The 27,334-nt window shown below is 42.5% G+C and overlaps 1 protein-coding gene and 1 non-coding gene across 3 annotated transcripts; one reads left to right on the forward strand and one right to left on the reverse strand.

The window, feature by feature from the left end:
* Positions 1–4,788: 4,788 nt before the first annotated feature.
* trnal-cag (transfer RNA leucine (anticodon CAG)) lies at positions 4,789–4,871 on the forward strand. Its single transcript has one exon. It is a non-coding gene; the product is annotated as a tRNA-Leu (tRNA).
* Positions 4,872–6,733: 1,862 nt separating this feature from the next.
* On the reverse strand, positions 6,734–23,989 carry gng2 (guanine nucleotide binding protein (G protein), gamma 2). Of its 2 annotated transcripts, XM_085766787.1 has the most exons (4): positions 23,720–23,989; positions 13,303–13,375; positions 9,291–9,409; positions 6,857–7,864 (listed from the first exon to the last, which is right to left on the reverse strand). In XM_085766787.1, exons 3-4 carry the CDS (start codon positions 9,375–9,377, stop codon positions 7,736–7,738), a joined length of 216 nt encoding a protein of 71 aa, XP_085622913.1. In that variant the 5' UTR covers positions 9,378–9,409; positions 13,303–13,375; positions 23,720–23,989; the 3' UTR covers positions 6,857–7,735. The 2 variants fall into 2 exon arrangements, with proteins under 2 accessions (XP_085622914.1, XP_085622913.1); XM_085766788.1 differs by lacking the exons at positions 13,303–13,375; positions 23,720–23,989 and having other exon boundaries at positions 6,734–7,864; positions 9,291–9,386.
* Between the last annotated feature and the right edge of the window lie 3,345 nt (positions 23,990–27,334).

Consider the following 27,334-nt stretch of genomic DNA (forward strand, 5'->3'; position numbering starts at 1 on the left):
GTGAGACACTATAGAGGACTTAGGTGGTAATCAGTCACACATAGGTTAGATTATAGTCCATGAGCCAGACCACCAATCGCAATCGAAAGGGTGGGCAAATTCTTGTTGCTATTTTATTATTCCTATATATGTCCAGATTATTAATTGGTATGATAACCTTCGCACAAGAGTAGCTTAACAATATTTATCATGCATTCACTATTTTGACCATAAAAATGCCATATACACCAATTATGGCCATTCTCCGATGTTGCACATTTCATAATTTGTGTGCCACTACTGATGATTTAGAGCGCCTTTGCAGTTGCAGAAAGGCCCTGCAGATAATATTTGTTTGCACCACTAGTTGGCGCTAATTCCACTGGATGCATGAGGGAGCGAGGGGGAAAATCGGCTTTAATACTGCTGTTAGCAGGAAGTAGCAGAGGACTTTTGTGAAATCACATTATACAGGGAACATTTTTAATGGTTTATATATACATCCAAGGTTAAGAAGGCTAAGATGTAGTGAGTAAAGATGACATTAACATTATAGCATATTACATCCATAGGTTTAGGGTTATTTAGGGGGAACTGGGGCATTGTTCATTAGGCTGACTGCAGAGAGGAAGAAACTGTTCTTGTGGCGTGAGGTCCTGGTCCGGATGGACCGGAGCCTTTTGCCAGAGGGGAGGGGCTTGAAGAGTTTGTGTCCAGGGTAAGAGGGGTCAGCAGCTATTCTGGCTCTGGTCCTGGAGATGTACAGCTCTTGAAGAGATGGGAGGCTGCAGCCGATCACCCTCTGGACAGAGTGAATGACACGCTGCAGTTTGGCCTTGTCTCTGGCCGTAGCTGCAGCATACCAGACTGACATGGAGGATGTGAGGATGGATTCAGTGGTGGCAGTGTAGAAGTTCACCAGCATCTTCACAGGGAGGTGAAACTTCTTCAGCTGCAGCAGGAAGTATAGCCTATCCTCTGCTGAGGCTTCTTGGTGAGGGAGCTGATGTTCTGCTCCCATTGGAGCTCCTGGGAGATGGTGGTGCCCAGGAAGAAGAAGGACTCAACCAGGGTCATTGTAGAGTCACAGAGGATGACAGGGGGGAGGGCAGCTTGGTCCTTTCTGAAGTCCACTGTCTTCAGAGCGTTCAGCTCCAGGTTGTTCATGTTGCACCATGACACCAGAGGGTCCGTCTCGCTGCTGTAGGCCGACACGTCCCCATCAGAGATGAGGCAGATGAGGGTGGTGTCAGCAAATTTCAGGAGCTTGACAGACTGGTGTCCAGATGTGCAGCTGATGGTGTACAGGGAGAACAGCAGAGGAGAAAGGACGCAACCTTGGGGGGATCCAGTGCTGATGGTCTGGGTGTCAGAGACATGCTTCCCCAGCCTCACGAACTACCGTCTGTCAGTCAGGAAGTCCGTAATCCACCTGCACATGGAGTCAGGCACATTAAGCTGGGAGAGCTTGTCACAGAGCAGAGCTGGGATGATCGTATTGAAGGCAGAGCTGAAGTCCACAAACAGTATCCTGGCGTAGGATCCTGGGGAGTCCAGGTGCTAGTGGAGGGCCATGTTTACAGCATCATCTACAGATCTGTTGGCTCTGTAGGTGAACTGTAATGTCCTTAAGGTGGGACAAGACGAGGCACTCAAAAGTATTCATGACCACAGAAGTCAGAGCAACAGGTCTGTAGTCATTAAGGCCAGTGATCCTTGTCTTTTTGGGAACTGGAACAATGGCTGAGGCCTTGAAGCAAGCTGGCACATGACAGTTCTCCAGTGAGGTGTTAAAAATGTGTGTGAACACCGGAGACAGCTGATTGGCTCAGTGCTTCAGGGTGGAGGGGGAGACTTATACCCCTTTCCCACTGGCCAAAAAACCCGTTTAAAACCCACAAACGCACCGACCCGCGTCAACCCGGGACGTCTGTCTGACTACCCATTTCTCCGACCATACATTTCTTTATTTTTGAGTCCATTAGTCCGACCTCCCATTTCTCCGACTTAAGTAGCCCTAACCCTCAACCTTACCCTAAACCTAACCTTAACACTGTAGAATGGGTAGTCGGAGAAATGAGCCGTCGGACTTTTCAATCGGACTGATGTATGCCCCCCCGTCGACCCGCGTCAAATGACTCGGCAAGCGACGTGGGTTAAAATCGCCTTCAATCGGCTCGGCTCTGATCGGCTTGCAGTGGGAACACCAGACCCGACTCAACCCGCTAATTTATGTGATGACATTGGGCGTTACGTGATGCCACATCATCGTACCAGTCGCGTCTCACGTAGGCTACCAAAACAAAGCTCTGCTTGCATTCAAGACTGGGATTTAAAGATCAAAGAACACTGACCAAAAAAGATAGAAAAAAAAGAAGCGACAGTCTGTTTAACTGACATGTTGTGCCGCGGACGTCCATCATAAGGCGGCCGCGGCAGACTCGCTGTCCTCCGTGGCGGGCGGCTGGGGCATGACACGGTGTTTCTCGCACTGCGAATGAAAGCGGGGCGACTGGTTTATGCGGGGGTTAGACAGACAGACCCGGCTCATTTTGGTCAATGGGAAAGAAGCCAAATGCCGATTGTTAGCGGGTCAACCCGCATTTAAAAAACCTGCGTCGACCCGCTGATGTTAGTAGGAAAACGGCTAGAGTTTGGGCCTGCAGCTTTGCACGGGTTCAGCCGTTTAAACAGTCTCTTCACCTCTCCTTCTTTGATTTGATTTGATTTCTATGATGGAGAGAGGTGTGAGAGGTGTGGGGGAGGGTGGCACTTGGGTGTGGGGCTGTGTAGGTGATCCAGGTTTGGAGGAGCTGTTGCTGATGAATGGCTGGTGGTTGGAGGTGTGGGGGATATCAGGTCTGTCCCATTGTCTTTCAAAGCGGCAGTAGAACTCGTTCAGGCTGTTGGCCAGGCGTAGGTCGTTGATAGAGGGACACTTGAAATACTGTACTGGCAGTATGCTCCACATTATTTGTGACAGAAGGAGCAAGCTCTTTAGTTGATTTTAATTGTGTAAAAAAATATTTGTTTGTTCTTGTTATTGCATGAAAAGTAAAACACTCTAAAAATGTTGGCTATTTCATGTGTAGGCCTATGTTCTAATTTTTATCACATTTTCATTCACATATTTCTGAGGTGAGTCTATTATTATTACAGTAGGGTGTTGATAAAAGGGAAAAACATCCTTGAAGTGATTTAGGCACTGAGTGGTCAACAAACAGCATAATACCGAACAAGCACTATACACAGTTTTCAAGTTTCCACTCTACCGGTCCACCTATTCAACACATGATAACCACCACTAAGCTACCTGTTTGCAATGGTTATCATGCCAAACTGTTCATTAGAGATGTCTACCAAGTCAAAAAAACAAACTAGAAATTGCCCACCCGTTCGATTGCGGGAGGCCAATTTTGGGGTCTTGGCTCATGGACTATTAGGACACAGCTGAGCAGGGGCAGGGAATGAGGATCTGTTTTTGTTTTTTTTAAAGATTTGCAAATTAACAGTGTTACACGCATCGTTTTTACACACCACCATGAGTTGGAAATGAATTCAAATTCACTCAAGTGGCGTTTTTTGTAGCTAGATTGCCACTACAGTAGCTACACTTTTCAACATTCAAAGACACATACTGTACATAGACAAGAGCCTGGGGTGAAAATGTTCTCACCACCAGACTCCTCCTGTTTTCATATACAGTTCACAGTTGCGAGAGACAATAAGGCAAAAGCGTCACATGCAGTTTAGCTAACTTAATGTATTGAGACGATACGTTTACATGTTAATCCAACCAGATAATGCGAAGGGAAATCGATTTTCTTCTGACAATGCATATGAGCATGCTTCACAACAGTAAATGTGACATAACGGGAAGCAGTCAGTACTTGTAGCCAGGCTCTTCATACAGAGAGAAGAGCCTAAGTAAAAGTGTTTACCAAAATAAAACGTATAAAATAGATAATAACTCTAATACAATTAAAGAAAAATGTTGTCTTAATGGCTCGTTGACTTTTTTGCAAATTATATTCTTTAAATTAAAACGTTTCATTCATTTTTATTAGATTGGTGTTTTTATTTTGACGGAAACAGCTGGTTCCGGGGTTGCTTACCAAAACAGCCACCAAACGGCCCCAGACTTAGTTACTTTAGAGCTGCTGGTTGTTTATATGGTTGGCTAACAGCCAGCTAACGGCTAATGTCATATTCCTAGCAACTCGTTACGAAAGCAAAAAGACATCAACTATTATTAAACAGTCAGACAGTAGCAAGTTCACATCGATATTCACCCACCCACCCCTCCTTCCCCCCCATAACTAGTTCTGTTTTTTTCTTTATACGGAATTAGTTCTTAGTCCTTCGTTACTTCTGACGCTAGCCGCTATGTAACTACAGTAGTTAGCCATCAAGCTATCGAATAGCATCGAGTTAATAAGTGGGACAAACCTTCCGCTCTGCCCTGTTACATACACAGTCTGTGAAGTCCGTCGCAGTGCTTAAATTGGGGCGAAGCGCTGTACTTTGCCCCACCAGGTTGGTCATGGACCGGGTGAAGAGCAGCTGTCACTGTAACTCAGTAATAGAAGTTACAGTGGAGCGGCGATAGTGAGCTAAATGGGCCTTTTACTGCAGCTCCAAGTGGAGGAAGCGCTCGCTGTTAGATCGACGGCAGCACTGCTGTGACTGTGGACGTTGCCCAGTATGTCACAATACGGTCATAAAACATACATTAAACAAAGATAAAGATTTCTTTTATTTCAATGAAGGGGATTTTTTTTAAGGAGCCCAAAATGACCGGTTTTATATGTCAGGATGGCCGAGCGGTCTAAGGCGCTGCGTTCAGGTCGCAGTCTCCCCTGGAGGCGTGGGTTCGAATCCCACTTCTGACAATAACCTTTTCCTCTTCATGGCAACCCATCAGATCAAAGGTCTACCTGATGGATTGTATCAATCAAAACACAAGTTTCAGTCACGGTGGCGTTCAGTTGGCTACCTTTTCAAACACACATGTATGAACACATGAAACACGGAAAAAACTCCTTGTAAAACTATAAAAACAAACATTATTAACACCAAATTTGGCCACATTATCAAAAAAAACCAGCATCCAAAACATGGACTTTGACACTCCCAGAAGTCTTTGCGCTTGGAGTTGTCATTAATCAAAGCAACACAATGTCAAAGGAGATGCCAACGATTCGTTGCTTTATTTCACTGTCATTTGTGATGTTTAATTAACAACAGTCTGTTAATTAACTATGTCTGATAGGAGACTGTAGCAAGCGACGCCTCTTTGTTTCACTTTAAAAAAAAAAAAAAAAATTTAATAAACTAAACGATTCAAAGAAAAAATAATAATCAGTGATGGGAAAATTATGATTTGCTGCAGCCTTATTCGCAAGCACTGTTTTTTTTTTGTTTTTTTTGTCGTCCTTGGTAGGCTATGTTCCAGTCAGTGAGGGGCCAAAGCAGATTATCATCCATCCACATATTCAGTTTGGCGAGCACGGGTCTCGAACCGTCAACCCTGGGATCTGCGGCCAACCCACATTGTAAAGAACTTGTCCTTTTTGATTCATGCTCTTTGGAGGAGCTGGAAGTTGTTTATTCCATTCCACTTTCTCATGGGCTCAACTAAGCACATTGGAAAATGTTTTAAATTACAATACTGTAGCTTGTGAGCCAGTATGATATTTTCCTTGACCAATGAGAGTCCTCATAATACTTCTGGATGGAGGCTTAACCATTGATCACATCACAATCTATCAAGTATCTCAGATCTTACAATAGGTAGTGTTATTAGTGATGTAGTGGCACAAAGTGACACAAAGGGTGCACGTGTTGTTTAATATTATAAAACTTTAGGTTACTGTGCCAGACATGTTTAACTTTGTCCCCATTGCCCTGTTGTTGGGTCAAATGCAATGCTTTTGAAATTAGAGTAATTTTTTTGTTCTTGTTCTTATTCAGACTCACGAGGAAACTTGATAATCCATAACAAAGTTTTTCATTAAACTAATCTGGAGCACATGTTTTTCTTTCTTTTCATTCCTGGATATAGCTCTGTAGTTTCCATGAAAGGACTCTTACACTGCCTGGTGAACCTGCCAGATATATTTCTTATTTTTATGTTATACTTAAAATGACAATTTATGTCAGATAAGTTACAAATCATTCATGCAGGTGCACTTCAATTACCTGTAGGGGGCGTCATCATCTCCTACAGCAGGACAGCTCTCTTTAGAGAAGAAACAGAGCCTGAGCATTTGATGATTTAACATCTTTGACTGCCAGATTCTCTGCTCGATCCATTTTCACAAAGCTGTGTTGTGCAACTAAGCTCTAATTGAAGCCAGAAGACCCTATTTTAAACCAAAAACTGGATGTGAAATACAAGGAATCCTGTATCAAATTATATCTCACAAGGTTGCAACTATTAAAACACGTCCTAGGTTTTTATATAATCTTAGCCCGCATGAGCCTCATATATTCTAGTTAAATATAGATTATAGGCCTACAATGCTGTATTAAAATCATATGTAATGAAAATACTATAGTCCCCCAATCTCCAGCCCAGAAATATTCATTGCATAATAATTGTTGATTACTAATAATTAGTATCTGAAAGGAAGTGCTGCAGCACCACTGTTTTCCCAGCCTACAATGCAAAGCTTAAACCAATTACCAGTGTTATTTATATTTGAGAGATGTTCCTTGTTGAGTCGACATTGAATCATTCTTGTTTTAATATATCTTTTTTTGTGGCATTTCCATATGGAGGCTGCCCCTTTTTCATATACAATCTTCACACGAAAGGAAAGAGAGACGACCGTTTGTCCATTTCATGCAACAGTTAATGACACAAACACAAACATTCAGAACTCACAGCACAGCACAGTTTACTTTGCTAGTCATTTTGTACAAAGAGTAGAAAGAGGGTTTGTATCTGAAGGAGACAAACTGCATCACATTCGCCAGACAGATGTTGTTGATACACAGAGACTTTTTTTTTTCAGAAAGGTATTTTGTAAAGAGAATCACAGAGTTGAATGTTTCAAACATCCAATTAAAAAAGCTCGCACTAACCTGTAGGTGTAAAAAAAGAAAGAAAGAAAAAGAAAGAAAAAAAATCAACAGAGCAGTTTCAATAATCCCTTACAGTTATAGAAAGATATCAAGGTGATAGGTAAAGTTGAAATAAACATAAAATCAACAACTTAAAAAAAACCATTCCAATAATCAGGTGGTGTCTAGTGGAAGGCCTATTTTAGTTTGCTGTCCTAACGAGCTCGATCCAGCCACAAACCATTTAACAGAACATCTGGAAGTCCCAAAAGAACCACAAAATATTTTTTATTCTCATTTTTTATCTACGTTTTGTTTTGTACACATCACAACCTGCAGACTTGTTAGGTTGACTGGCTGTCCATCACGTCTCTGGGTTATCATCATCATACACATCCTCCTCCTCCTCATCATCATCATCATCATCACCGTCATCCCTTATGTGTCATCTAAAAGCACAGACCCCTTCAACATGCTGCAACACCCCTCAACAAAGCAATCACAACCCCTTTAATGGTTACATGTTAACTCTGTGGTTTTTAATTTTTTGCACACTTTAGGTGCCGTTCGACAAAGGGGGGCAATAATCACCGTGCCCCTCCTACTAGAAGATTTCTACTTATTTTGAACGTCCATGTTCAAAGTCCCACACAGAGCAGACTGCTGAAGGGCCACGCCGCCGCCGGGTTTACAGGATGGCACAGAAGAACTTCTTCTCCCTGAACGGGTTCTCTGACGCCGGCACCGGCGATAACAGGGGGTCCTCTTTGGCATGGGCTTCGCAGTACGACATCAAGTCTGCTGCTGCTTTTGACACCTGGGTTTAAAACACACACACACACACAGCAGGACTACAGTTGAAAACAGACTTGTTTGATAAAAGATGGTCATTATTAATACAAGCAATGCCAGAACTCTAGTCAACTCCACCTTTTTTTTCTTTACTTTTAAAGTCCTACTTGTACTCTGTATTGTTGTTTTTCTCACTTGTAAAGTAGGCCTACTCGTACTAACGTAGAATGCTGGTCAAAGCTAATGGAATGAACATGAGGATTGTACTATGGGAAATATGACGTACAAGTACAAGAATACTGACTGACTGATATTTGCAAAGATCAAGTCAACGGGGAAAAGAAAAAAGAAAAGAAGAGACTTTTAAAGAACTTCAAGCAAGTATAACAGTACATCTCCGCTGTGTTTGTTAAGTTTGTATTTGTATGTATGTATGTCAAGAAAAATCACACACATAGCTACATATACACATATCAGTAGGATATACACTGACATTAACAGACAGCACTTTGACATGTGGGGAAATATTATAATTTATGTTTTATTTTGAGTAGGATGAGAAAAGTGATACCATTCTTGTGTTTTTATGGAAATATGAGAAGCTTAGTTTATCTTGCATCAAGACTTGAAACAAGTGGAAACAGATGGTAACACTTTATAACAACAAACTATCAAGCATTAGTTGAATAATCATTATTATCATTATATTGTTATTACACTTAATGCATTATTTATAGTATTCTTCCAACATTGATGCTGATTAGTATGAAATTTATAAGCACAGTTATAAATGTTCAACTCTCAGTTAAGAAGCCAATCAATAATAGAACATCAACATACTTCCTATTAGTACATGTCTACATTATTGTGCATATGCAGCATAAATATTAATGTACAACTTTTACTGACACTTTATAAATGATTATGCCATAATTCTGTCTGGAGTCTGAAAATATGATCATTAAACATGTTTTGTGCAAAATGAACCAAACAAACTTCTCTGGTTTCATGAGCGATAAGAATTTGATTTGCTCTCCTCGGCTGATTTCCAGTCTCAAAAAATGTTTTTTATTTTATTTTTCCACAGCAGCAGATGTTCTGACTTATAACAGGGACATGAAACAGCTGTAATTGATAACATGAAGGATGGCTCATCTCCACCATGGGTCCCAATAAGACATTCCAGTAAGTGAGACATACCAAAGTCTTGGGTAACACATACTGAACTATTCATGTTGTAAATTTATGTTATTTGTGTGATTTTCCTGCAAATATCAGTTGAAAAACACATCTGTTAATGTACGCTTCATTTACTCACGTTAATATAGCTTTGACAGTATTGATTATCATTGTTTACCTGCCTATCTGTGAAGTTTTATGTCTAAATTGATTACAAATCTCAAAACCAAAAGCTGCCTGCATGCATGGTGCAAGAAAACACATCCTCTCACCTTTATCCTGTCGATGTTGGCCTCCATCTTCAGCTGCTCCACCAGCTTCCTGGCTTGTGCAATGCTGGCCGTGTTATTGCTCGCCATGGGCACTATCAGTCAGGTCTCCTGCGCTCTGTCTGCACAGAGGAGAGAGAGGTTTAAACATCCCAGACATCGTAGTTCAACCCCACCCACCGCGTGTCAGAGAAGGAGACGAGCACTATAATACAGCAGGCACGCAGAGACGAGTGCTGGTAAGAGATACCCTGTTTATTATCACATGCCTGTGAACACACACACACACACACACACACACACACACACACAAATACACACACACACCACAGACACAGGCATATTATTTATGGTGTCAGTTGCTAGGCAGCCCATGACAGTGAGGGGGAGGCAGCGAAGGTGGGAGGAGAGTGAGGGGGCAGCGCTTTGTCCAGCACTATATTTAAAGTAGATAAACAGATAAAGAGACGTCGCTGGTTTCTAGAGATGAAAACTTTACTTATTTTGTTGTGACAGTGGTGTTTTCTTTTTAAATAATTCATACTCATACTTATTGACACTCCTCAGCCGGGGTCACACAAGGCGAGCACAGTGTCAGTGCTCGGCCTCATGAGGGTGACGGTAAATCAATGGACTGATGTAGTTTGTGTTTGACCCACAGTGAGTCAGGTGGTGTCGCCTCCTGGGCAGCAGATGAAAAGGAAGCCCAATGAGTTACAGTAAGTGATGTGTTTGAAAAACCAGACAGTCGACTACGGTGAAGCCAGTGTATCTGTCAGAAGGTGAAAGCTTTGGTCATTGTCTCTACACACCAATTTTAGCTGATTAACACTTTTCAAACTGGACAATCATAGGACACAACATCTGTAGTCAAAGTTAGCAGCACACAAGACTAACAGAGTAAAAGTTTGTAAGTCCTGTGCACAGCAACTAAGTGCAATAGGACAATATTTTTTCATCTATATTGTCTCCTATTATGAGAGTTGACACTTGTCAGATATTTATATTTGGCTACTCTTTTTGTCTTTCTCATGCTATCTATGGTATTTGTACTTGCCTTTTATAGATGAGCTTGTAAATTTGTATCTAATTGATTGATTGATTGATTGATTGATTGTCGGGCTGTCATGATCATGATGTCATTCACCTTGTCTATTATAAGTACACACCTGATAACAATCAAGAGCGAATCTGATGAAGCAACATGTGAATACATCTTGCCTATCCTATGCTCTGGTGTGTGCTGGAAGTTTTTTGAATTTTTTTTTTTTTTTGATTGTTGTGGTGATTAAAAAACAACTGTCAATGCTGCTCAAAGAAAATATCAGGACCATTTTGGGAAACAAAGAAAGAAACATGTTCCAGTTAGAGATGTACAGTGATCCTGAGTGTTACACACTGCACAACACTGTCATCTAAGAAAGTGGTGGTGGTTGGTCCATAGTCACAGTTTTAATGACACGTGACTCTAAAATCTTCCAAAAGTAAAACTGTAACACATTAGTTTTCACCCTTTTCAGTCCTTGTCCCCTGTATACTGCCTGTTTTGGTACAGTTTTAGTCTCACGTCCTCACCTGCTCCTCTGCCTTTTATAGCCTCTTTGATTAAACGGATCAAGCTGTGGGAGCTCTGAAACAGCATCATCCTCGGTGTGTGATCAATCCTCCCCGTGCCCCCTCCCCGCCGCCATCCGTCTGTGTGCTCTGTGGTACCGCTCAGCGTGAGGCTGAGGCTCATCTCAGCGAGGCGCTGGAGCCGAGTGTGAATATTGATGCTGCACGGTGGTGGCACACCTGCTCACCAGGCCGGACCTGATGTCAGTCATTAATTAAAACCTCAGCACAGAGAAGTTATTTGATGTTTGTTTTTTTAATCTATAAAGGAAAGAAAATCAAAATGTGACCTAAAATGTTGTCTTCAGAGGCAGCACTTCAGGTGTTTACAAAGAGCTGTCCAAACCACACTAAAGTCATGCAGATGTAGAGTGTTTCTTCATACAGTATAGACTTGTATATCACTCCACAAGTTTAAGTGAAACGTAACAGTATTTACTCAATTCAAATGTTTCTACAGCTGAAACATCTTCTAAACTGAGCTGGAACATCTCGACCTCATGTCAGCACAAACCAAACGACAATCTGAGGAGGATTTACGAGTCGACCTGCAGCAGACTGTGCAGTATTAACAGTGCAATATAAACAGCAGGTTTTATAGTCGTTGCAGTGGAGGGATCCTGACTTCTCTCACTCTCAGGAGGGCTTCACCTTTTATGGTAATAGCACTTTAATTCAACCTGAGGCAGATGTCAGAATAACCATTGTGTTGTTATTGAGGTCAGTGTTGGATTCCTCCTCATATCAGTGAATGAAAGCAACATGTTCTTACAACAACAACAAGTGGCACGCCCCGAATGCTGCGAACTTTCCAGCAGACAGAGCTGTTCAGTGTCGTATTTTAGGTTTAAAATCAACTGATGTCATTTTGGGCAACAATTAAGAAGTTCAGATTTGTCCCTCAAAAAAAAACAAAAATAGGCCAGAGACTGAGCTACTGCAAGGGGGCGTGAGTGACAACTTCACTCGCAGACAGTAGTCTTTGGCGACGTGCTTCATATTGAGGCCAGAGTATTGTTTCAACACTCGGGGGATATGTTGAAACAGGCCAACGTACTATCACCAGACTATTGATAGGGACAGATGTCATGTCACGCTTCAAGGTTTCTGGGATGTCTATGAAAAAGTAGGTCTTTGGTTTGTACAGAAAATAATGAGCCAATGAGACAATAGCCTAGTTTACGTGAGACTGGCAGGGGAAACATGATCAAAATATAGAAGTAAATGTAAATATCATATTTTAAAAATTGTGTTTTAGGGGTGTGTGTCCATAAAGTGTTTGTTGGGCAAGACGCTCCTCAGATTTCAGCTGCTGTTTAATTAAATCACGCCCTTAAGACATGAATAAGCAGAAACACTCCACATATCCTGCCATCAGAGAGTTCATCCATTACTCTGGAACAACAGTATGTCATGGCAGCTACTGTAACTCAAAGATCCATTATCAAATTACAATTATTCAATATAATAATTTCCACTGACTTAAGTAACAGAAAACTAAAAGTCTACAGCTACACTACGGTGACTCTGTGGCTAGCTGTGCTAATGAGCAAATTTGCTTTGAGCTAAATGCTAATTTCAGCACACTCACATGCTCATGCTAATGCAGTGTTGCTCTGCAGGTTTTACACTCTTCATGTTCTCCATCTTAGTTTTTTTTCGTTGCCAGTTTGGCTGAAAAACCATTAGAAACTGTCATAAAATTAATTCATGCTTTCACATTTCTGTTGTGTCTAAATGACGCTGTGTTGGATAATCAGCACTGATTTCTGCTTTTTTTTTGTTCTCTTATTTTTTCCAACTTGTGTGTCCAAAACATCAAAGATAAGCCATTTAGCAGAGCTGCTGTTACGTCCACGTTCCTGTTTATTGTTGGTGGAGCGTGTGAAAATGCCACCCTGACATTTTCATATCTAGAGAGGGGCGGGGCGGTGGCGCCTGGCAGACTAACCGCTACCTGGAAGGCAACTGAAAAGGGTTTATAAATTATAATGAATATGATGATAATCAGAGAATGTGGTTTTCTGTCCCCTTTTTTTTAATATAGCTTTAGGGTACGTTTGTCCACAGGATTTTACTGCTGCTCATCTGTGTCATAAAACCTCTTGTCCTTTCTTCTTATCTGTCACCTGCTCAAAATACTGCTGCTGAGATGTTGCACATGGTGTCAACGCGCTGATAACTGTGACATCCCAACAGGCGCTGATAAATAATGCATTCAGACGGACACCGGCCTCGACTGTCGACAACTTTGTGGAGAAGGGCGTCTCCATTAATTGAGGGGTCTGACCTCTCAGGCTGTAATATTGCGAAAGTGGCTGATGTTTGCATGCTGGGTCTCTGCCCTCTCTGCTCCTGCTGCATTGCCTCCTCTTCCTCTCTTGCTCTTGCCTTGACTTACCTTGTCTGCTCACTCCTCCGCACTCTGCCTCAGTGTCTGCCTGCAGTTCAGTCAGCAGTTTGTGTCCGCCCAGCTCTGCAGACGGAGGGAGAAAGAGATAAAGAGAGAAGAAGACAGTGACATTTAGAGGGCTGATCAGAGGCAGAAGAAGCTCTGTGCACTTTCATTTCTGCATTCCAGATAAATTACACCGAAGCTTGTGTGTGTGTGTGTGTGTGTGTGTGTGTGTGTTTGGCCTCTGTCCTCTGTTCACTGTGTGTCATAATGTCACAGCTCGCTCTCAGACTGATGGAGAAACAAGACAACACACTTCAAAAGGAATCAAGGGAGGCAATGGATTTTTACTGATGTAAAAGGGGCAGTTCAACATTTTAAAGAAAATCACTCAGTTTCTTTATGCAAAATAAAAAAGTTTGATTCCACAACCTGAACATGAAGCTACAGATAGATGGTCTTAGCTTAGCATAAAGAGAAGAATGGGGGAGCAACAGGTTGTCTAGCTCAGTCCGAAAGCGACAACAGCATCTTTAAAACCCACACAAAAACCTATTGAAATATTATAGGAGGTTGTGTGCAGCATGTGACTACTACTACTTTGGAGCCAGAAACTAAAGCATTTGTTTATACACTAATATCTCATGTCTGCCCATGCTACAACCAGCAGGTGATGAATTTAGTTCAGCATAAAGTCAAGTTTATGGGCTGAACTATTTCAGGAAGTCGTTGCTCTTAGTTAGGAATTGATTTGTCCTTAAACCACAACACTTAACTGGGGTTTTATTCCAGCTTTGTTCAAATGTACAGACATGAGAGTTGCATCAATCCTCTCATCTAACCCTTGGCAAGAAAGTGAAAAAGCTAATTTTTTCCCAACTATTCCTTGAAGTTAAGGTGACCTATTCACCTCTCCTCCTCCTCTCCTCTCTCTCTCTTTCTCTCTTCGTCTCTCGTTCTGTGCTCCAACAGATTTGTTCTTAATGCATCTGTGACTCTGCAGCTTGGTTTTTCTGCTGCTTCTGATAAATGGGCCAATTACGCTGCATGAGCAGATCTGCAGAGGAAGGGGATTCCGCCCGTCGTAAATCATGGCAGCACACAGTGTTAAAGCAACGTTACAGTGAGGCATCCATTAACAAACGCTGGCCAACAGCGGCCAAAGCCCTGAGCTGGAGGATTGTGGAGACAGTGAAACTGCTTAGAGTTTAAAAAACAAATAAAAAAAGAAAAGAAGGAAAGAGAGAGAGAGAGAGAGAGAGAGAGAGAGGGAGAGCAGGAGCTTTTACTGCAGTGCACTGTCACCAGTCCTGATTCACTGGAGCCATTAATCCAAACTGTTACACGTGTCATGCAAGACGTACAATACATTTGTCAATACAGGGTTTTTGAAACTATTCACTTGAGTGCGTCATTGTGGAGCGAGACTGTCTTGCACCTAATGTTTTAAATGATGATTGATCGTTCGACTAATGATTGAAGGTCCAACTATACAAGAACTTTGCCTTTGTACAAAGGAGCAAATGTTTCATTCAAAATAGGAATTTTCTTATTTAAAAAGATGTAATTATGAATTTGAAATCATATTTGATGCAATAAATTCAGTTTGGTTGGTACTAAAAGTTATAGATTTTACACTGAGCCCATTGTCTGAGTCTGAGAGAGCTGACCAAAAAACTTTGCAAGATGACTTTAAACAACAATATGATTTCTCTGTCAACCATTCTCCCCAAATGGAAAAGAGCAGTCACATGTTTACACATCCTCTCTTAAATATAGGGAAAAACTCTCAAAAGCTCTGACTGTGACTCAGTTACAACTCATCTCCATTGTTGCTGGGGGCAGTGAAGATGACAAACAGACACAGTCACGTTACCTGTAGCTTGTGAGCCAGTTTTACTTGCTCAAAAGTGTGTGTGTGTGTGTGCATGTCTGTGTGTGCTCTCTCTCTCTTGCACATCCGGCTCGTCACTCGTCAGACTCACATTTACATTTGGGAGTTACTCAGGAAAAAAAAAAAACATACAACATGTCTGTTAAGAGCTGCCGGTCTGGATGTGGTGGAGATATGAAAATGAAGGCAGAGGCAGACTGAGCTGCTGTGTGTGTTTTTTTTTAAACGTAGATGTACGTTGTCTGATGCTGCTGGCAGATCTTGATCTCCATTCATTTCCATACATTATGAAAAAAAAAAAATCCATCAGTGCACTCATGGAAGGAACTCACTTGAGTTGTGTAATCCATCTCTTTGAACAGTAAGTTCGCCTTTATTTTATTTTATTCTTTTTATCATAGTCCCACCATCATTAGGAGATAATGCAGCGCAGTTTCTTTAAATCAATCTGCATTGATCAAGACCCAATTATAGCGCAACAATTCATACTGTGATGGATCACACAGCTCAAGCAAGTCTCAAAAGTTTCCTAATGGATAGATAGAAAATAATGGGAAACAATGGTTGTCGGCTACATTTAAAAGTCTGAACGTGTGGAGCATGCATTTGAAAATCAATGTTTGATCAGACAAAGACGCCGTTCGTATACTTAATGTGCATTTACTGATGTTATGGCCACTTGGGGGCAATGAGAACAACCTTTTAAATTCATGAATCACATTTGCATTCATTTGGAGCAGCGTCGTTCTGAAGCTTAGAGCTCAGCTTTTCCTCTCCACCTGACCTACCCCGGACTAAATATCTGTCTTTTTAGATGCTAAATGTTCCTTAATGGTCACTGAGTAGTTGCTAACTTTGTTTGCTGTAGGCCTAGTATATTGATGTAGTAGCTACAGGAAATACTAAATAAAAACTGTCATGCTCCTGGGCTGTGAAACCAAAAACAAGGACGTGGAAGATGCTCAACACTCAACTGACGTGAGGGAAACAATCAATTTGAGCAACACCTTTCCTGTGCAAGTTGTCATATGAGTTGTAGAAATTGTAATTGTAGCTATGTAAATTAGATCAATTTGTGGTCCTAAGTTAGGATTTGAGGATTTGTTTAATGACATTCAAATTGTCATAAACTTGAAGTGTCAGTGTGATACCAAGTCGCTTTCTAACATCTTTCACTGCTTCTTCTTCGGTCTTGGATCAGATTATTGTTACTGTGAATAAAATCAAATGTTCTTATAAAAAATAGGGGAAAAAATGGGGAAAATTGCTCAATTTAATTTTCCTCGGACTATTTGCGTCGTTATAATCAAGTTGCAGCAAGATCAGCAGCAAGCAGATTTAGAAATAAAATCTCAATACTTTGGTAACATTGTTCTTGTACTTTATGTCCGTAAGAAGAATGTCTTGAAGTGAACCACACACACGGAGGGGGCAAAAAAACAAAGAGATGCATGATGGGATGTGACCGGTGATCCATTTCTCTCCTGTGTTCCAGCCTTCTGCTTCCCGTCCCTCCCTCCGTGGCTGACAGGTGTTCATTGATGAGACTGAAACACCTCCAGCTCGCTCCGTCCTGCTGCTAACACCACCAAAATCAATCTGACCCCCTGCTCCGTCCTTCCCCCTTGCCATTTGGAGCCGTTTTGAACAGGTTTCTCCGGGGGTTTGTCGGGGGGTCTGTGTTCGTGGCGAGGCCCTCCACCACAGATGTGATTATAGCTGCTGCTCGACTCTGGGTGTCACTGACTTAAATGGTGATTAAGCGCCGCAGGAAACATCCTGGTGAGGAAAATATAATTCCTGGCCTGTCGAGAGTGACGATCTCTCACGTACTCCCACACAAGCTGACTCTCCCCCTCCCCCCAATTCTCTTTCTGTAGTGCACACCTTATTATCCTGTCTTTCTTTTTTCTTTTCCTTTTCACTATCCAAAGAGAGAAATTAAGGCGGCCAGGCAGGGAGTGCTCTGTCCTCTGTGATGCCCAGGGTGTGAAATCAGAGCGTGGTAATTAAAAATCTGTCCCTGGCTCAGCCATCTGGACCCTGGAGAGCCAGTGATTAACCTGCGAGGGTCTGCAGGGACCGAGGGGAGACAGGATGCGGGACCACGGCTCAGAGATAAGTTTTGAAGGCCACATAAGGCTCGTGTAGAGAGAGAGGAGGCTCAGCTGATCGATGGCAAGATCCTGCATGCATCCACAGGTTACTGTTCCTCTGCTTGTTTCTATTTCCATCCTGAAATGACAACAGTGGCTGTCAGATGTTTCTAGCTGATGATTTCATACATGATAGGCCCAATCCCATTTCTCAATCATTCCTCATACTCATACCTACCCCTAGATGCCCTAAGACGCTTCCCTCCACCGCCATGAAATGAGACACTACTGCATCACTGTGCACTGATATCAGACAGGTGGAAAAGAAGTTCAACTAATTCGCTTCTGCAAGAGTTAAATTTCTGACGTCATCTACTAGCACGTTTTGGAAACCTTTTCTATGAAGAACAGGGTCATACTGACAGTTTTTTGTCTCTTTGGTTGCTTCTGCAGCCATCTTACTGGTGTATTAAAGCAGAAGTAAGCGATCCGGTCGTTTTGGCTAACTTCTTGTCAGCCGATGGAGTTAGCAGCCCCCGCCCTCGTCATGGATCTATTGGTCCTCGTCCCTACGTCACCACATTCAGGCGCATCCCTTGACTGCACACACAGCCCTTTATGCTGTTCTCTCTCCTCATTGGATAAAGGTTGTAGGATACAAGGAAAGTTTTCTCCTTGGCTTACAGCAGAGCAGAGTGACTGACAGACTCGTGTTTCAGACCAAACACTCTATGTACAGTAAGTGATTGCTGTCGGAAGATATAACTATTTAAGACTGATATTAACACAAATATTGCGCTTACTTCTGCTTTAAGTATATTCTGGGATATCTACCCCTTTGTTTGTAGTGTGTGGTCCAACTCCACCTAAGCCCTAATTGATCCAAAGGGAGAGGTGTAGGGTTTAGGCTGCCCATTTCAGGTAGACAATCAACACCCTCCACAGCTGACGATCCATGATTAAGACCTGGAAAAAAACCACTCTTTTCATCAGCTTGGGTTTCTGGAGTGTAATTTTTCCAGAGCCAACTCAGAGCAAGACAGATCTGCTAACGTTATCCTAAACTCTGACAGCAGCATCCAGGACTGACGTCACCACCGTGGAGAGGAACCAGACAGTGGTCACTTGATGATGAGCTCGTTGGCTTTGGAAGAAACGTTTGGTTGTTACTCTCTTGACCAGATCAATGACTGGTTCGCATCAGCATTTATAATGTTTCAACATGTTGAGAAGACCGAACCTCAACCTGCCTGTTGTTTCTGGTTCTGTTGGAGCTCGGCTGCTCTAAAGTTATTGAACTGAGAGCCCTGACTTGATCTCAGTGTTTCTAATGAATGAAACAAATCAGCGGGTCAGATAAAAGTACACATAAAGAGAAAATGTTTTTTGTGTGAACTGACCCTTTAAATAAGGCTGATGCAGATTGTGCTTAAAGAAAAAAACTGGGATGCTACTTTTGTTTATCACACAAGAACGCTCCTGACTTCAGTTGTTTCTGTAAAAGCTGACACGGTCCTTTTACTGTGCTGCGTGAGTTGTTTCTTTTATTTGTGTGTGTGTTTGTGTGTTTTACTACTAAATCCTGAGCCTCACTGCAGATGCTCAGAAACACAAAGCTGTATTTTTTTTATTTTTTTTTTATCATTATCTTTAAAGACGACATGGCAGTGAGTGGAGTGTGAACGTGCAGAAACACCCAGTCACACCCGTGCAGACAGTTGGCTCACCAGAGGCCTGGCAGTGTGACTGTACCAGCCTCAGTGTGTCATAGGACAACGAGGCGCACTCTGCGATGTCACTGTGGTGAAACAAGAGGCAGCGAAGGGCCCACTCAGCTGAAACAAAGATTTACAGTGTTGTAAACTGAGAGGAGAGGCTGCACAGAAAAAGAAAAGATAGATAGTTAGATAAATAAATAAAAGCTGGAAATGGGAATAGAGTTTATCAGGGAGATAAACAATCTTCTTCTTCTTAGAGTGGTTTTCACAGCGACCGCAGCAAAGGAGAAGTAATATAAAACTGACCTCCGGAGTTATTAATGAACACGATCAAGAGGATATTGACTATTGAATGTAATGTAGCACGGATCCCTGCCCTTGGATGGGAGAAAGGACACCGATTCTTGTGCACACACACAAACACAGACACACACACACACACACACGGAGGAAGAGACAGGATGCAGGGAGCAGAGCAGAGCTGTCAGGCCATGATCGTCTTGGGAGATGACGCTGAGCGTGACAGCTGAGCCTCCATCAACGTCACCGTGTCTGAACATACGGGGCTTTGAGCAGGACTCACACTGGAAACACGTTCAAAGACCAGACGATAAATTAGAATAGAAAAACAAACATGGTAATAAAAAAAAAAATCCCTTATGTGAAGTATTACTTGTGACTTTTGACACTGACATGGTTGTATAAATAAATAAACAAGATAAAATCATGTATGTTTTGACTTTTTAGATCCATATCTGTCATTTAAAATCATGTTTGTTATGTTATTATGTTTTTCTCTCTGTGGACATGTATCAGTGTAAATACAATATAAATACTTTTATTTTTCATAGAGAAATATGTAATTGTTGCATCCAAATCTTGAGATGCAGATCCCATCATCACCTACAGCGTGTTAGTAAGATTATGGTGCTTTTTTAAAAATTTTAACTACAAAAGCACCTCAGTGGATTCGGATCCATACTGCGTGTGGGAGGGAGGTTTGTCCGTTTATTCCATTCATGACTTCATTTTTTCTGGGATTTCCTGACCATTTAAAAAAAAAACTGTTTCAGCTCTTGAGTATTTTCATAAACTGTTACATAAATAAAATAAAAAATACTTGTGTGTCTGAGCGAGAGCCGGCGCTGGCAGTTATATGGCAATAAAACTCATTCATTCATTCAGTTCCTTTTAAAGGAGCCATTTATAGTTTGTATCTGGTTTCACCTCGTGCTGCTGCCACTGCCACCCATGACCATTTGATTAGCCCGGACATCTGTGCCACCCCCAGCATGCCCTGCCCATCCTGCCATCTTAGAAGCATGTATGCATACGTATATGTGAGTGTGTGTGTGTGTGTGTGTGTGTTGAGGGTTAATCTAGGTCCCAGAAGGGGGGAAGTGAGAAGGCAGTGGCCCAGGAAATGATGCATCCCCTGGGAGTGAAGGAGGCAGCAGGGAGGATGCTTATTGCTCCAGGGAGTGCAAATGTGGCCTATTATGTTTATTAAATCAAACGATCAAGGCCCTGCATGTTCCTTCTTTGTTAGATTAAAGCAGTGACCAAGTGGGTTTTTTTTTTTCTTTTCCTCAAACGTTTAAAGACTCAGGCTCCAAACCTTTGTTATGCGTGTTTGTAACAGCAGTGTAGTTAGTGGGGTAGAAACAATGCAAAACATTGCTGTCACAGGAACAGTTACAGAGCTTCAGAGGCATAAAGAAAAAAAAACCCACATGTGCTTTTTGTGCGTCCAAGATGGAAAATGAAAACCAGCCATCGGGCGATTAATTCTTGTGACTTTCGGTTTTGACTGAGATGGTTGTTTGAAATTCCCCAGTCATCCCAGCGCGGAGCTTCTTTTCCACTGGAAATCATATTAGATATTTATCATGTCACCAAATTTAAAATGTTAACTTCCTGCCTCCGTGTCACCAAGGATAGTTTTAGCATCTTTTGTATACTACATTAAGCCAGTCGCTTCCCCGTTCTTTAACTGTGAGGAATCTGCAGGATTTTTGCATTTGCATTAGACTTAGGGGGCATAAACATACTTTTCCTCTGGAATCAATCAGCATGCCAAGAATAACACAGCCAGACTCCTGGGCTGTTAACAATATTACAAACATCCGGGCTTGTTTAGATTCTGCTGAGAGTGTGAGTGCGCTCCTCAGAGAGTTTCAGACCCCGACTCGCTCCAACTGGCTAAAAAGTAATGAAAGTGTAACTGCTTTAGGGAGGATAGCTACTGCATGCCATAGATTTCATCTTAACTGTCAGAAACACAGTATTTGTCCAGTTGAAAATCTGCGAGGTCAAAATTGAGGCCTCGGAAACTTGATTTGATGCAACTTGCAAGTTGTTTGTGAATATTTGAGTCTAAACTTAGACTTAGCCCAAGTTGGGTTTGTCAGTGAGTCTTGTTTTTGTTGTGGATTCATGGATCCAATGATTCAAGACCGAAGACTCATCTGGAACTTGTTATTGTCCCTAAAGACATAAAAGAAACTGGGACTTAGTGAGAAAACAAGATCACCTGAGACTTCACTTGGCTTCAGCAGCCGTCAGCCGTTGACTTCTTAAAAACAAACAATAATAAATATTCAAGTGTCATGTTTTGCCCCCAAGGACCTCAGCTCTGGCTGAAAACCAGTTTTCCACCAAAACAGAGATGAGACCGACTGAATGTGGAAAGATCAGAAGACGTTTATGTCCTTGGACCTTCAGACTCAGAGACTGGATCTGAGTCTTGGTTGGTCAAGAAGTACTTGGTCTGAAAGGTTTTGAGGACTTGAGCCAGACTTCAGTCACAAACTTTAGACTTTAGACCCAAAGACCCCTGAAGACTTCACTGTTGGAAGTAAAATTATGCATACCTCAGTCATGTTTGATCAAGACAAAAGACAAAAGGCAAACAACCCCTGACGTTGGACTGAAGTCACTTGAGACTCATTTTTGTTTGACACCTGACTTGACCGGAGAAAAGAAAATATATCCATGGTCAGAATTTGTGTTTTTACTTGGCAGACCTGATTTGGAGTTTCCCCCAAATGTCCTATCAACAGCTCTGGACTCCTTTATGGCGAGAAACCACATCACGCTTGAACAAGCTTAAAAACCTGAATCAACACTGTCCGCAGCAAACAGGTGCAGCGAGTACAAAGGTCAAACCTCCAGTGCAACATCATCCCTCTACCTCATGTTACCTTCCCATCTGAAGCTCTGAGAGACACAAGAAGAGTCTGTTTTAAAGGCTTCAGGTTCACACAGAGATGCTCTGGGAAGCCCAGCCTCGTGTTGAACTATTCACACTTTGGCCTGGGATGTAGTTTTATCTTTAGTTGATGACAGTGAAGGGAGTGGAGAGGTCAGTGGTCAGTGAAGCATCGATGACCGCTCGTTTTTCCTTGTTCTCCACCACCATCACTCCTCCCTTTCTCCCTCTCTGATTTCTCCCTCCCTCTCTCTCTCTCTCTTTCAATGATTTCCATTGTGTTCAAGGTTCCTGGTGTTTCTTTTCTAACGGTGGACACTTTGTGAACCTCGTACAGTCTCAACATCGACGTGTGCGAAACAATCTGTGGCCTTGGAGCCGCTCGGCTTCAAGATACAGTACGGAGCCGCACCGACGTAAGCACTTGCGTAATTCTGACTCTGGATGCGTGCGTTTGTAACAGGCCCTGGATGTGTAACACACACAATCACACACACACAAACACAAACACACATGATTGGATGATTTAATGTGAGTTGTGCATGACGATGCCTTCGCATGATGAGCTAGGAGTGGGAGGGTAACAGCACATCTGTGTTCATTTTCTCAGTTTTCCTGTGAATGCATGCCGCTGTCAGCGACGGTATCTGTCTGTGAGCAACATAAAAACACCAACCTCCACCCCTCCTTCTCCTCCCCCTCCTCCTCCTCCTCCTCTCCAGCCATCTGCCTGACACAACCACTACATGGAGCTTGTGTATGGTCAACGATATGGACGGCAAGAGGCTTGAGAATGGCAGGAAAACCTCACAGGAGACTTTGTGTGGGATTCCTCCCTGCTTTTTCTGCCGCCTCTGTCTTTAGCAAACCCCCCTCCCTCTCCCTCCCCCTCTCTCCCTCTCTGTCTCTCTCTTCTGTAGCCACATCCCCCCTTTTTTCATCTGTCTCTTTTTCATTCTCTCTGCTCGTGCAAATATCCCTCTGAAACAGATGCCCTTAATTCCTCTGGCTCCACATTATAAGATCTGCCCAATCCTGAGGGAAGAAGGAAGGAAGGAAGGAAGGAGGGAGGAAGAAGAAGGAGAGAAAGGAGCAAGAGACTCCATTCTCTTATTTCTCACCCACCCACCCCCCCTTCACATTCACACATGTATGAAGGGAGGTGAGAGATGGGGGGAAATGAAGCAGCAGCAGCAGTAGCTCACCTCAGAGCGAGGAGGTTTTTTAGAGATTTTGGTGGGAGGAGGGGATTCCATGATGTAAACCAGCCAGCAGCATCAATCTCACCCCTCGAGCGCTGACAAAATGACAGCGTGGATATGAAACCCCCCCTTCCTCCTCCTCCTCCTCCTCATTCTCCTCCTCAGGAACACACCCTGTCTTAGATTAAATTAACCGAAATGCCACCAAAATAGAAAAAAACATAAATATATAAATAATACCCACCCAGAAATGTAAAAAGAATACATAAAAATACAAATAAATACAAATAAAATCATCCTACCTTTTCTTTTCTTGGGTGTGTGTGTGCGCGTTCTCCTTCTCTGATGCCAAATGCATCCAGTCCTGTGGAGTAGTATCCACACGATTTCCCCCTCTTTCTGTCACACACACAAAAACACACACACAGTCAGTCAGTCAGTCAGTCAGCCAGTCAGCGAGGCAGGCGAGTACATCCACACACTCAGCGCACACTCCTCTCTCTGTATGCCTCTCCCTCTCTCTCTGCTCCAGCTGAGATCCTCCCTGCCTCCCTCCTCACTGCTGCTCTGAGTCTCCACCCTTTAGCCAAATGCTCAGGCTGCAAGAAACTACCCACCTCCTCCTCCTCCTCCTCTTCCTTTCCTCTTCCCTCCCTCTCTTCTTTCTCTTCTCCTTTTCTGCTATAAGGACACACTCCCTCCGTCTCCCAGAGGTCCACAGGAAAAGCCTTAACTGTCTCTTTAAGCACCTACAGTAAACAAATACATACCAGGACAACTGACAGTCTGGGCTAACTGGATTTCCATCCTGATAAATATTCATACTGCTTCCTTCTTCAGCTGCTAATTTTTCTCCCCCTCCTCCTTCTCATCTCATGCTCCAGACGTTGCATGAGAAAAATTCATGCAACCTTCAAAAAAGCAGCAACATCCTGCGGCGCTCACTCACTCACTCACACGACGACATAATGACGTGGGTTTGAGGTTTTTTTAGACGACTTGTACATTATAGCTACAGGGAATCATCAAAGACACCGTGTCCCAGCAGCTGCACGCTGGAGTCGAAACAACACACGTAAACAAACGCCGTGTGCTGCTCTTTCACATCTGGGCCGTTATGTACAGAGAATCCTCTGCACGTACAGGATGCATTCAATTAGGGCTGAGATCAACAAGACCAAGTGTGCCATGTGTGCAGGCAGCTGGTGTGTTACCTTAACTGTGCAGATCATGTTTTTTTTAGGGGGGTTGCATATGTTTATAAGTCTGTAGCAGGATGTTTAAAACATATCTTAACAGATTTAAGATACAGTGCAGATATGGGGCACTGTGTCGGCACAAACCAAGACTTTGGTTCAGACTGAAATGTCTCATTAACTATTGGATGCATTGCAAAATAAATGTGAACAGACATCCATGGACCTCAGAGGATGAAGTCTGTTCACTTTAATGACACCTTGACTTTCTCGTCCAGTGAATCCACAACGTTTTTGTCCTCTGGTGCAAAAAAACCAAACATTTTCTGTTATTAAAACAACACATTTAAGAGGATTGTGGACTATGTGAGCTCCTTCTTGCCTGTGCATTGTGTGTTAGTGTTAGAACTGCACTGTACCGCTGCTTTCATGCATGTGCGCTCTCCGCCTGCAGGTAAACTCGGCTAACGTTACTCATCTCCTCCATGCAACGTCTCGAACCAAGTGTCACGTTTTCTGTGAATCACATTTTCCTCGGCTCCATTCATGCAGATGTTATTCAGTACAGTTACAGTACACGTCCACGGAGAGATGGAGAATGCGGAGGAGGACGAGGAGGAGGAGGAGGAGGAGGAGGGAAAGAGAGAGAATTAGTGAGTCATGGTTCCTGAGGTGAACACAGGAAGCCTCTGTCACCAGGATACCACAGTGATGGGTAGTCGTAGTCGTAGTAGTATGGTGGTAGAGTCCTTCCTGGGTCCACAGAGCCAGGGTTTCCCGACCTCTGTTTTGACCTGATAGCTTATGTGTTCTTATGAATGGGTTATGAAGCGGATGCAATTCTTATGATCTATTATAATATTAAAGCAGAAGTAAGCGGAATATTTGTGTTAATATAAGTCTTAAATAGTTATATCTTCCGACAGCAATCACTTATATAGAGTGTTTGGTCCGAAACACGGGTCTGTCAGTCACTCTGCTCTGCTGTAAGCCGAGGAGAAAACTTTCCTTGTATCCTACAACCTTTATCCAATGAGGAGAGAGAACGGTATAAAGGGGCAGTCCTCTCTGTGTGTGCAGCCAAGGGATGCGCGTGAATGTGGTGACGTAGGGACGAGGGCGGGGACTGCTAACTCCATCGGCTGACAAGTAGTTAGCCAAAACGACTGGATCGCTTACTTCTGCTTTAATGATATGTAACAAAAAAGTTTGCATTCGTACAACTTGACACAGTTTAGGGAGATTATCTTCCCATTGAACAATTTTGTTTCACATTGGTCACAAGGTCGACTAATAGGGAGTTAGCGCACACAAAGAAGACTGAACAAAAAGACGACTCCCAGACTCACAAAGCTTTGGCAGGAGAGCAATTTTCCTACATGACAATGATCTCAAACAGACTGCAGGAGCGTTTCTCAAAGTCGTAACCTGGCCAAGTTCTGTCCCCTGACTTTGAATCCAGCCGAGTGTTTTAGAGTGAGAGCAACGTGGGGAAAAAAAACCCTGCAGCAAATAGAAGAAGCTGTAAAGAATGGAAGAACATCTGCTACAGATGTATGTAAAACAGATATAAAAACTCAGAGTTTTTCTGCTCTACTTTTTTCACCATTTGTCAATCACTTTCATATTAATCACTTTTATCTTTATTTCTATCTCTCTGTTTTAGCCAACGCCATCACCTGAGATTCCCACTTACACTGCAAAAACTCAAAATCTTACCAAGAATATTTGTCTTATTTCTAGTCAAAACAAATCTCATTATACCTAAAATTAGACTCATCACATTAAAAAGTAGCTTGTTTTTAGACACATTTTACTTCTTTCAAGCATATTTTCACTTGAAATAATCTGATAGTGGGGCTTGTTCTTATTACAAGCACAAAAAACTTGCTTTCGCTGGCAGATTTTTCTACTTATTTCAAGTGAAAATTAGTTTGAAACAAGTGAAAATGATCTAAAAACAAGTTGATTTTTAGGTCATGAATCTTTTTTAAGTGGAAAGAGATTAGTTTTGACCAGAAATGAGACATTTTGACAAGAAATAAGACAGAGATTCTTGGAAAGATTTATTATTTTTGCAGTGTATGCACCTGCAGCATCATGGGAATCACTACTGTCTGCTGTGAGACCCCTCCCTCCCTCCATCCCTCTCTCCCTCCATTCATCCATCCATCCCTCCATCACCAGAGAGGAGATAAATCCAGAGATTTGTTTATTTGTAATCTGATTACTATGTTTTATTATCAGCTCTGGGGATAATCTCTGAACCTTGTGGTGTCAGTGCAGCTGTTTTGGTTAATAGGCTGATTTATTATGGGCTGTTAATAATCCACCACAATGAGGACACCAGGGCAGGGCAGATGTGGTGACTTCAGGACTCGGTGTCACTGATATTGCCTTTTTTAAGGTGGAATTAACGGTGTCGTTTCCCTGCACCAGGGTGGTGCTGAACGTCAGTCGGCTTTTGAGGAACTGGGAAAAACTGGATTCAGATGGAAAATCGTGTTGTTGTTGTTGTTGTTGTTTTTTTCTTTTAACATTTAAAGCATCAAATGATGAATTTTCTGAGTGTAAACCATGGCAACAATTGTGATTTTGTGAAGGATGAAGGATGCTTGAATGATCATGTACACATATTGTTTGTGTGTGTGTGTGTGTGTGTGTGTGTGTGTGTGTGTGTGTGTGTGTGCGCGCGTGCGTGATGGGTGGGGTTATCACGAC

This window comes from Trachurus japonicus, chromosome 22 (genome assembly GCF_045865225.1).
Source record: "Trachurus japonicus isolate A0001 chromosome 22, Traja_1.0".
NCBI classification, from domain to species: domain Eukaryota; kingdom Metazoa; phylum Chordata; class Actinopteri; order Carangiformes; family Carangidae; genus Trachurus; species Trachurus japonicus.